At 32.4% G+C, this 12017-nt stretch overlaps 1 protein-coding gene across 1 annotated transcript in view; it reads left to right on the top strand.

Moving 5' to 3' along the window:
* The first annotated feature begins 216 nt into the window (after window positions 1–216).
* LOC144966686 (uncharacterized) overlaps window positions 217–12017 on the top strand; it is a 35223-nt gene continuing 23422 nt past the window's right edge. Inside the window, exon 1 of the mRNA XM_078903445.1 lies at window positions 217–645. Coding sequence (XP_078759571.1) covers window positions 635–645 — 11 coding nt within the window. The 5' untranslated portion in view covers window positions 217–634. The remainder of the gene's footprint in view (window positions 646–12017) is intronic.

The following is a 12017-nucleotide window of genomic DNA, read 5'->3' as shown; positions in this document are numbered from 1 at the left end:
CTTTCTTTGTTTCTCTCTTTGTTTCTCTCTCTTAATCTCCCTCTTTCTCCCCCCTCCCCTTCTCTCTCTCATACACACACGCACACACACACACCCACACACACACACACGATACACACTTTCTATCACCCACCCACCCTCACTCCCCTTTCCCTCAACCACAAATTCAACCTGTGAAATTATTAATCACATCAAATCGCCTCTGTCGTGGGCGAAGCTTGGAACGCCTGTCAATCATTGGTCAGTTCCTAACTGTTGACATGCGTAGTCACTTCTTCACAGTTCCCACACCTAGTTTAATGAGTTTGATTTAGTTCACTCGTCTATTGATTGGCTCTATATAAAATGATATTCTTGCCGTGAATCCAGAAGCGTAAAACAATAAGTAAGGATTATATTATATTGACATGATAGATAGTTTAGATGAGAAAGTTTTAACACAATAGCTTAATCCCTACATAAACCAGTGGAAGCCTCAGAGACATCACATGTCGAAGTAGTCAATAATTTTTCTGGACATTTAGCTTTAATCTGAAATTATAAGGAATATATCCAATACAGGAACGTATTATATTATTTGGAAAGAACACAATAATTAACTATATTTATAATAAAAACTGCTGTGATATTCAACATGTTTCAAAGGTAAGCAATTGATCTAAGGAATGGTTATTTACATTGGTGTTCTTTATATTGGCCTTTGTCTTTATTATTACACTTTCTTACTATGGCGTTCTTTGTTCCAGTCATATCTTTTTCCTCCTCTTACTAATTCATCTCTCTCTCTATCTCTCTCTCTCTCTCTCTCTCTCTCTCTCTCTCTCTCTCTCTCTCTCTCTCTCTTCCTCCTCCTCCTCCTCCTCCTCCTCCTCCTCCTCCTCCTCTCTATATATACAACTCTCAATTCCTCTCCTTCCTTTTTTTGTTTCTTCTTCTTTTCTTTCATGTAATTGTTTTAACATTAATTATTTTTGATGCTGTAAATTGAAATATGATGATAAAAATGACAATAATAATGATAATAATAACAATACTGATAATTGTACTGGTAGTATTGTTATGAGTCGTGGTAGTAGTAGTTGTAGTAGCAGCAACAGCAGCAGTAGTAGTAGTAGTAGTAGTAGTAGTAGTAGTAGTAGTAGTAGTAGTAGTAGTAATAGTAGTAGTAGTAGTAGTAGTAGTAGTAGTACTGATGATGAGAATAATAATAATAATAATAATAATAATAATAATAATAATAATAATAATAATAATAATAATAATAATAATAATAATAATAATAAAGATAATAATAATAATAATAATTGAGAAGAAGAAGAAGAAGAAGAAGAAGAAGAAGAAGAAGAAGAAGAAGAAGAAGAAGAAGAAGAAGAAGAAGAAGAAGAAGAAGAAGAAGAAGAGGAAGAAGATGAATAATAATAACAATAATAATAATAATAATAATAATAATGATAATATTATTATTATTATTATTATTATTATTATTAATATAATAATAATAATAATAATAATAACTAGAAGAAAATAAAAAGAAGATGATGATGATTATGATGATGATGATTATTATGATGATGATGATAATAATAATTATTATAATTAAACCATCGCCACAAAAAGTTGTTAATTTCGTTGGGGTGATTTAGATGTAGAAAATTGAATTATATTCATGATATTCATTTTCTAATATTTGAATGAATGTATGGGGTTTTTTTTTTTAGCTCTCGCCTTACCAAACATTTTCCGGATATTCCCGAAACGTCCTAACCATCCAACATGAAAATAGTTTTTAAAACTCTAACTCAAAAATTAAGTGCACGTTATGCATCGTTTATTCAAGAACGGCAGCTGTACCATTGAATTCTTAGAACTATAAAAAAATATTTAAAAAAACAAAAAACAAATAGTCCTTCAAATCCGTTAGGCCCACGGAGCCGGAGTTTATCCCGGTTTCTATAGCGTGAAAAGGACAATAGCAATTGCTTGCTAACCTTTGGTTATGACGCTAGTCAAACGCAAAGTACTTTCCGTCAGATCGAAGAGAACCAGCTACCCAATCACTGCTGGGTGGACAGGGAGAGGGGGGAGGGGGGGGGGTCAGAAATAACCTCGACTGCACCCGGGATCGATCTCGGTCCCTTTGCTTGTCTTGAGAGTGCTCTACCAACTGAGCTTTCGAGACTTTCATTTTTTTAAAAACACTTCTTCAAATTGTGTAATTTATAAAGTAAATATGAATGAGAAAAATGTTGGTGTATCGTAATGAATGTGACGATTTTCCTATTGATTCTATGGCTTTAGTTTAAAAACTCACAACATTCGCCAGCCAACACACTAACACACAAAACTATTTGTAACCGTCAACGTTGATAATCTGATTAATACAATTTACTGAGGACTATTCATAAAAATGGCTTGCTAAAAACAATAACAAAGAGCTGAGTGACGTCAATTTCGTACCATCTATAGCTAGCAAGAAGGTTAAGTTGCAAAAATACAAGAATTCATATTTCTGGTCATTCTTTACTTTGAACAAACATAACGGTACCTAGTACTTTCTGACACGATACCATAGAGCGATGTTTTGTGGTTCATTGAGCCAATTTGGTGTTGGTGTTGGTGTGTTGTTGTTGCCGTTTGATTTTATTTATGTTTTTGATTTTACTTTTCCTTTGCTTTTTAATTGTTTTGCTTGATTTTGTTTGTTTTGTTTGTTTTTGTTTTTTTGTTTTTTGGGGGGGGGGGGGTTTGGGGGGGGGGGGGTTGGTGGTGTTTTTATTTTGGGGGGGGAGGGGTTAAAATGTTTGTTTGTTTTTTAAGTACGGCTACTTTTCAGTCAATTCAACATAGATATTAGCCTGACAATTCTTATCTCGGCAAAAATTGGGTGGCTACAAAGAAAAGACAAATAAAACAAATAGTGAAACATGAGGGCATCAATTTTATTTATTTGTGATAATTTGCGTTTGAACATATAAAACGTGAGCTTTTATAAGAGCAATATCCACCAAATGTTCTCAAAGCTCTTTACAGAGGGTTCCTGACCAACACGTAACATGTAGAAAGAGACATGTTAGAGACATGACGTCTGTTAGGAGATCTTATATTTTTTTCCGACAAAGACAATATGTGGCGTAGTAAATACATATGTAAAAGCTTATGATTTTATATAGCGATTTTTTTATTGCGTTGTTTAACAATCCAACTTACATTTTCACAAATTGCAACCAAAACAAATTCTATGTCCAAAAATATTCAAATAAAAGATGGTGAGTACATAAGGTTTAAAGTGTGCAGCTCATGGTCAAGTAGAATCAGAATCAAAAGGTAGAATGATCCCGTTTTCCTCGAAACATCCTCTTTTATCCCTATCAAAATTTTACCCACAGTTCCATTGTTTCCACGCCCCCTTGCAGTTTTTGACAGTTCCCTGTCAGTCTATAATCCAACCCCTAAGAGTAAGACCAAATCATAATCAAACCTGAAACGTCAATTCCTACATATTGATGTTAAACCCCGCCTTTTATGATATAACATTATTTTGATAAATGCCCCTTTCACCTGTTTCAACACCCCTAAACCAATTTAAGAATGATTGATTAAATAGTACTCAACATGATAACCTGTCCAGTAACTTTGACATAAAAACTGCCCAAACCTATCATGCATGGACCAAGTTTAACTGATATGCCTGCATTATGTACTCACTAAACCCATTTGCTGATATATAATTGACAGTTTGCACCAAATGTCTTAGATAACCTTTTGCATAGGCTTACTCTCTTACATACGCCCCTTTCTTAGAATTTAAATTGTCTTAAAACAATTTCAATTTAAAAAAAAACAGTAAGAGATTAAATATATATGTAATGTCGAATTAAAATGTAATAAACAAATGTAAGAAATAGTCTATTTAAAAAAAATGATAAATACTTATACCAGTTAAATATTTTAAAACTTTAAATTTTAAATTCTAAAACACCAAAGTTGATTACAACATTCATATATATATTGATTATAGGTTTTAAAGTATTAAATTCACAAACATCAAATTTGATTACAACATCTAAATAGATATATATCGATTATAGATTTTTTTTTCTCACATTACAACATCAACAGTAAGGTATCTATCATTTAAAAGTGATTAAAATTTAAATTTACCAACACCAAAATTGATTAAAACATTTATATATTTATCAATTATACTTTTAAGGTATTACAACATCGACAGTAAGATATCAATTAATTAAAAGTTCAAAGAAAAATTATCTTTTCACCTTAAATTTCACCTTCATAGCAATAAAAGTGTTTAATTCTCGTCATCTCCCATCACACATAAATATTATTGCGTGAAAAAGGATGGTTCAGTTTCCATTTGTGATATACTCACGTTGAATTATTCAATCTCAAATTCAACTCTATACGACATGGGTGATAATCTCAGCTTCCATGTATGTCTACTCATTTCCTGACACATCAAAACCAGTACCTTGTATATTCCCTTATATTGTATGATTCCATTTAAACAACATTATTACATTAATTCCTACTTATAATATGTGGTACAAATAATGTATTATAGACATCTAGATCCATATACGAAGGATTACATTTCAATTAGTAATAAAAAAAATATTTAAAAATAAATCATAATAATAGCATTATCATCATTTTAAAATTCAAGTTGAAGTTATTATCATTCATTGTTCATTGTTGATGTTTCAATTTTTTAAGCTTTTTAAGTCATCAAGGTGTAGTTTACAACTACATTGATATCAAATTGTTCTTTGTGGTCATCCATCAGAGGTCACATTTCTCAGTAATCCGTTCGTTTTGAGAATGGTCATCCTGTAAAAATTGTCAGTAATTGTTCATTAAGTCATTGTCTCCATTTAGAATGAGTTTTCATGTAATGAAAAAAATATATCAACTATAAGAGTTGAGGTGATTGTATCTAGTCTACGTGTTGCATTGTTGTGTGTGTTATGGTCACTGAATAGCCCAAGTGTCATAAATTCACTTTATTTATTGGTAATTAATTAAAAACTTTTTCCTCTGTAAATGTCTTAGAATTATCACAATAATGTCTTCACATTCAAATATTTAGCGTTGAATAAATAATCAAACAATAGTCTGTCCGGCTTGTTCACATCACATATTTAGTGTTTGTAAATAATCAGTCATAGTCTGTCCGACTTATTCATATTTTGTACAGTGTAAATAACTAAATAAGTAAAATCTAACATAGTATGTGATTGTGGGCTGTTACTAAAGTGACCAACTTTTGCAATTAGTGTGTTGTATTTGTTCGAGTCTTTTGAATTGGGACGAAAAAAGACTCTACAGGTAGCAAACGTATGCTTAACCTGTTGGGTTGTTTCTTGGTCTTGTGACGTCGCTGTAATCCATTCATCTTCGGCATCTGGGTCGATTCTCCTCGTAGATATTTGTGGTTGTCTTGTATATACGTTGAGTCTCATTGTAGATGAAATTGTAAAAAATTCAAGATTAACTGTGTGCGAGAAGTTTGACTTATCCAGCAAGTCAAAAGAAAGTTGTGAACTCAGGCATGTGTTGACACAGAGTTCGTGTGTAGTAGTCGACAGAGGTCGTGTGTTGTAATTGTCTGTGTTTGTTGATCGAGTTTTGATGAGGTGGCATGTGAGTACACACCAGGTAGATGATGTAATCTGTAGGTACCGGTGGGTGACGTGAGTCCAAACACCAGGTAGATGATGTAATTAGATTTATAACGTAGTTCTAGTAGTGTATATGTAGTAGGGTCGAATAAGGTCAACAATATTTTCGTTATTTGAACGCAGGTTGTTGAATATCATACGATAATGAATCCAAGGAAATCGCTCATGTGGCGTTTTGCGATACTTTTTCCTGCATTGTCTTATATACATATATAGCCTTTATCTTTTACAATGATACTAAGACAGGCTTTATTATAATATTCAATGTTTATAAGTTGTAGATATGGGTGCTGCACACTTGTATATTGACATAAGTTTAAATTTGAATACGCTCACCACTGTATATGAAGGAAGTAGTATTGTTCACAATTGGACATCATTTTTGTAAAAACAATCGTATCTTGAACGTTTATGTAATTATTGACATCGTACATCGTTGGGTATTGTTGTCGTAGAAGTAAATACAAGTAATCCAATTGTTCAATAAAGAATGTAAATATAAAAAGGTTCATGGAAGAAATCTGTGTTGATACAGATATTATTTTATGAATTCTGTCAAGTTTGTATAAGTTGAAAGGTACGATGTAATTGAGGTTGCTGTGTATTTGTAGTCTGTAGATTGTGTTGATTCTGGACGTATCAATGGCTTAGCCGAGATTGTTACTCCATTTTAATGTATTCGTGGATAGACCAAAGGGATTAGGACATTTCCCGACCTCTGTTGTGGCTGTGTTTGAGTTGCCTCTGTCGTTGTCGCCGTCATTAGCGTTTCAGTCACTTCCGATTCACCAAGTGTGTCTTGTTTTGACATCGCCATTACTTCAGTTCAAACTTGAATTTTCCCGCTTACTCAATCCCTTTCTAACCATGATAAGACTTTAGGCACAATTATATCCCGTTTTAACAAGCCTATTCCAACCATTATTATGACAGCTAATATACTTCCTGCTAATAATGCAACTAATTTCCACAAAGTTAACCCTTCACGAATGGTGGTCTCATTCATTGCATTTATATCATTTATCAAACTAGACATGTCAATGTCAGCAACGTTATCCAAGTTCTTTATATCCCATGTTTGATTATATTTATTTATCACCCTGTTCAGAGGCTCCCACAAAGTATAGGATGAACCAGAAATTTTCATTTTGAGTGCTGAAAAATTTGCTCGTACATTAATGGTGGAGTTCATTGTGTAATATGAGGGAAGTGTAACATAATCACTATTAGCAGTGCATCCTAAAGGCAATTTTACGACATCAAGTGGAGGTTTTGTACGTAATGTAAATGAACTAATCGTTTTGTCTTCGCAAAGTATTGTAAATCGCAATGGAAATACTGACGTTACAATCCACAGACCCTGAGAGATATATTTAGCTTGTGGAAGGTTTTCATTAGAACTTACAGTTACCTTACAAAGCTTTTTAATATTTTCTTTGTTTTCCAAAAACAACGCTATAATACAAAATTTACTAACATTTATGGGGTAGATCGGACTTTTGAATTCGCAATACGGCAATTCAGGTTTTGCACACGTGTCCGCTTCAATTCGAGATAACAAAACGTATTTAGTTTTCTCTTTATTGATCGCAATAGCATTAGCTTCTAGTTTATATTTTGCAACCATAGACTTAGAATTATATTGATAAGTGTTCGTGTCTTGTGACAGCATATTAAGATTTGGATTGGTAAATTATGGACCGCAAAGATTTCCATTTTTCTTCCATTATTTACTAGTGGTACAGAAATCACAATCAAAAGATTATTGTCTTCAAAGGTTGCTGAACATGACAATATTTTGTAATAATTCCATAATTGTGTCAATGGATCTATTGGCAACGTTAATGATAATGGCAAATTAGATTTTATTTCCACTAACATATTTATCAGTAACTTTGGTGGAAGCACTGATGGAGATAATTTTCCCATCGACACTACAGCAATCTGTAATTGCAAATTTTCCAAACGTGCTATTGTTTCTAACATCATTTCACGAATGTCGTTAGCAATTTTGTCTAATTGTATATAGACACTCACAAAGCTTTTAAAACCTCCCAAATCGTTCTTTAATTCACTGTAGCCTTGATTCACTTGTTTATATAGTCGAGCAAGTCCAACATTTATTTTATTAATTCTCACTCTATTTTTAACTATTTCTGCATGCGACATGTTAATGAAAGACAAACTTTCTTTAACAATATGTTGGATTTTATTTTGATTTTGTTTCAACTTTTTCATCGCCTTCCGAATATTTCTTAAATCACTTTCACTCGTAGTACCAAATAAAAAACTCATTGCCTTGCCTACGAAGGGAAGCAATGATCTCTTGTTCCTTTGATTTAAAGATTTGTAATTTTGAAAACTATTTGTTATTTCGTATTTCATGTTTGTTATATGCTCCAGTTCTTGTTTGATAAATTCAAAATGAACCCGATATTGTGGTTGCATCCTTCCTACGTCACTTTTTATTGCCCCGAAAACTAATTTTTCTAGCTGTGACGCCTTCTCAGAGAAATCGTTAATTAAATCTTCATATGGTTGTAAACTTAGGACCAACGTTATGATCCATGAACTTCGTGAGGAACTGATTTCCTTTACTTTGTCAAACACAACATTTTCTTTGACCACAATAGCTTTGGTTAGAAACAGGGAAAGGTAAAGGGTAATGAACACCGAATGATGGTTCGTGCCCCACCTGTGGACAAGTACAAACATCAACTTAAATCACACCATTCATAACTCAAGGTTATTAGTAGTACATAATATTAACTTCATAAATATTATATTTATAGAGGTATCATTAATACTGTACAGTTATAAATCATAACATAAAAGATCAAAATTTTGATTCTTTTGTATGCTTCGTCAACGTTCTTCTCGTCCGATCGGTACTTTCTTTAAGAAAATAATACCATTCATAACTCAAGGTTATTAGTAGTACATAATATTAACTTCATAAATATTATATTTATAGAGGTATCATTAATACTGTACAGTTATAAATCATAACATAAAAGATCAAAATTTTGATTCTTTTGTATGCTTCGTCAACGTTCTTCTCGTCCGATCGGTACTTTCTTTAAGAAAATAATATTCTTCTCATTTTCCTTTTTTTTTTAATTTTTTTTAAACTGATACTTTACAAGCTAACCGCTTGTGTCACAATCATTATCAGCTGTCTGACTTTTCAGTCTTATTTTATAAACCGGTATTATTTTCTTTACATTCACTTTGAAACCTTTTAAAATAAAATATTCAGTCTCTTATATATTTGACAATACAGTCTGATTATAATTCGTAGTTTCTTATATATTTGACAATACAGTCTTTATAACTTTGCAAATATCATCGACTTTGCGAGTCGAATCAGCAATTGGTTTATTTTTACACTGGATTTCATGAACATTTTTTCTGCTCCTTGTGTTTTTATAAGCTTTTGTTCTAAGTCGTTTTTGTAATTCGAACATAGGAATGCCATCTTCAGATTGATCTGAATCGTCCAAGACTTTACGTTTATTAAACGTTTTCATAATACTATCCTCTTGTGCTGATGTACCTATCATAGTGGTAGGTTGGTTGGATTCATAATCCATTATCTCTTCCTCATCAGCTAGATTTTCCTCTTCATTATCAATCAAATTTTCGCTATCATTATTCACAAAATTTGGATTTGGTTCGTTTAATTTTGGGATATCAGTTCTCTCATTATAATCATAAATGATAGTGTTTTGACTACTGTCTGAATCATTACTTTCGTTATCACTATCCTCCGGTGGTGATTCTGCAAGTGTTGCTTTACGTAATATTCGTCCTTGTTGTGGCTTTATTTGCCATTCAAGATTTGCTAATCTAAGATCATTTGCATGCGCTTTTATTATCCTGTTAGTTAATTGATTTTTTATCAAAAAGGATACTGGTGTTGTTTGTTTAACTATAATGTGATGGGTCAGCCAATTATTTTCTAGTTTGCTGGATTTAGCATGATTTCGATAATATACAGGATCTCCTACTTTAAGTGTTACGTCCTTTCTGTTTTTATTTATGACTGTATTTGTTTACGCCTCGCTTCTTTCGTGTTCTTTACAAGTGTCATAAACGTACGGTGTTGATTTTCTAACGCGATTTTATGGAATTCCTCACCTTCGTATTTTCTTCTGGGTTTTAACACATTGTCTAAAGGAGTACTGGGTCTTTATGGTATAACAAAAAAAATGGAGACATTTTTGTGGTTTTCGAAACATTAGTGCGTATTGCTAGCAATATATTATTCAAGTGTATATCCCATGTGTCAATATTTTCCTGCATTTTTTTTGCTAATAGGTCATGCATAGTCCTATGACTTCTTTCAACTTTACTATTTGCTTCGGGGTGATAGAAACTTGTTTTAATATGAACAATATTTAAATATTCAAGAGTTTCTTTAAAATATTTATTATCAAACTCTCGTCCGTTGTCTGTAGTAATTGATAATAAGCATGAATGTCTAGGTATTATTTCTTCTAGCAAAAGGTTTATGATACTGTCAGCCGTCTTATCTGGCACTGGAAATGCCTCCGGCCAACCTGAATATTTGTCTATAAAAGTTACAATATATTTATTTCCTGACAACGTTTGTTTGTAAGGTCCCGATAAATCTAAAGAGACACTTGCCATAGGATAAGGTGGGATATCTGTATCTTGTATCGGTGCTTTTTGTTGTTTCATATTTCTTACTTTACATGTAACACATTCTCCTAGAATCTCATCTAACTCCTTATATAAATTTGGCCAATAATATTTTAATTTTATAGCATCGAACATTTTTCCTACTGACATATACCCATTTGAATGATGGTACTGTTTAATCACATGTTGCTTCAAATGCTTTGGCACATACAGTCTTAATATTGGATCCTCATCTACTTGTGAAATATAATATAGAATGTCATCAACTACGATGAATTTATTATATAACGATTTGTCAGCTGTTCCATCTGTTAATTTTGTTTTTATTTCTACTATATCTGAATCCTTCTGTTGTTCATCTTTTATATCAAAGTCGGGTAACGTAGGGCGTTCGTCATTATTTTCCTCTTGGACTTCGACATTTATAAATTCCTCAGGATTAAATTTATTTGAATTTAAAGTTGCGATTTCAACAGTGGTGTCTTCATTTTCTGGCGGCGATCGAGATAACAAATCGGCACATACATTTTCTGATCCTTTCAAATATTCTATTTCACAGTCATAAGAGTTTATAGTTAACGCCCAGGCTTGAATTCTTCTATTTTTCTGTTCCGCACTAAACAAATATTTTAAAGGCTGGTGGTCTGTTTTTATTACAAATTTCGCATTATATAAATAATAATGTAATTTATTCAGGGCATAATGAATTGCAAAAGCTTCTTTCTCTGAAGTTGAATATGACTTTATTTGTGACTGCGACATTTTATGACTTAAAAAGTATATTGGTTTTTCACTGGAAATGCCTCGTATACACTCTTTTTCATCTTCACAACTTTGTACTAGAACTGCACCTACACATGTATCTGAACTATCAGTATACAAAATGTAAGGCTTGTTTGGATCAGGGTACGCGAGCAATGGAACCACAGTTAAACTATCCTTCATATAATCAAATGCTCTTTGACAGTTTTCATCCCAATTAAAACGTGCATATTTCTTTGTCAACGAGATGATCGGCTCGGCTATTTTAGCAAAATTTGGAATGAAACGCCTATACCAACTTGTCAGACCTAAAAAACTGCGTGCTTGTTTTACACTCGCTGGAGGTTTCAACGATTTAATCGCGTTCACCTTTTCAGTATCAGGTTTAACTCCTTTGGTGTTTATTATAAAGCCTAAATACTTAGTCTCTGATTGTGCAAAACTACATTTGGATAATTTTAGTCTCAAATTATGTTGTAAAAGCCGATCAAACACTAATTGGATATGGTATAAATGATCTTCCAGTGTTGATTTTGTATAAATCAATATGTCATCTATATAAGCGGTTGTAAAATGTTCATACCCTATCAACAACTTATTTATCATACGTTGAAATATGGAAGGTGCGTTCTTTAAGCCGAATGGTAAAACGTTAAACTCATATTTACCTTTAAAACATGAAAATGAGGTTTTCGGAATGGAACTTTCACACATTGAAATTTGATGAAATCCAGATTTTAAATCAAATAAGGAAAAATACTGACTATCTTTTAAATTACCAATTATATCATCAATCAGTGGAATAGGATAACTTTTTATTCTCACTATTTTATTCAATGCCCTAAAATCAATGCACATGCGTGGTTTCGGTTTATTACCTAAACCATCTAC

This window comes from Berghia stephanieae, chromosome 2, assembly GCF_034508935.2.
Source record: "Berghia stephanieae isolate SIO BIC M18660-M18661 chromosome 2, UCSD_Bste_1.3, whole genome shotgun sequence".
In the NCBI taxonomy this organism is placed as follows: Eukaryota; Metazoa; Mollusca; class Gastropoda; order Nudibranchia; family Aeolidiidae; genus Berghia; species Berghia stephanieae.
Note: the sequence above shows the minus strand (reverse complement) of the source record. Positions and strands in the feature narration are given on the sequence as shown.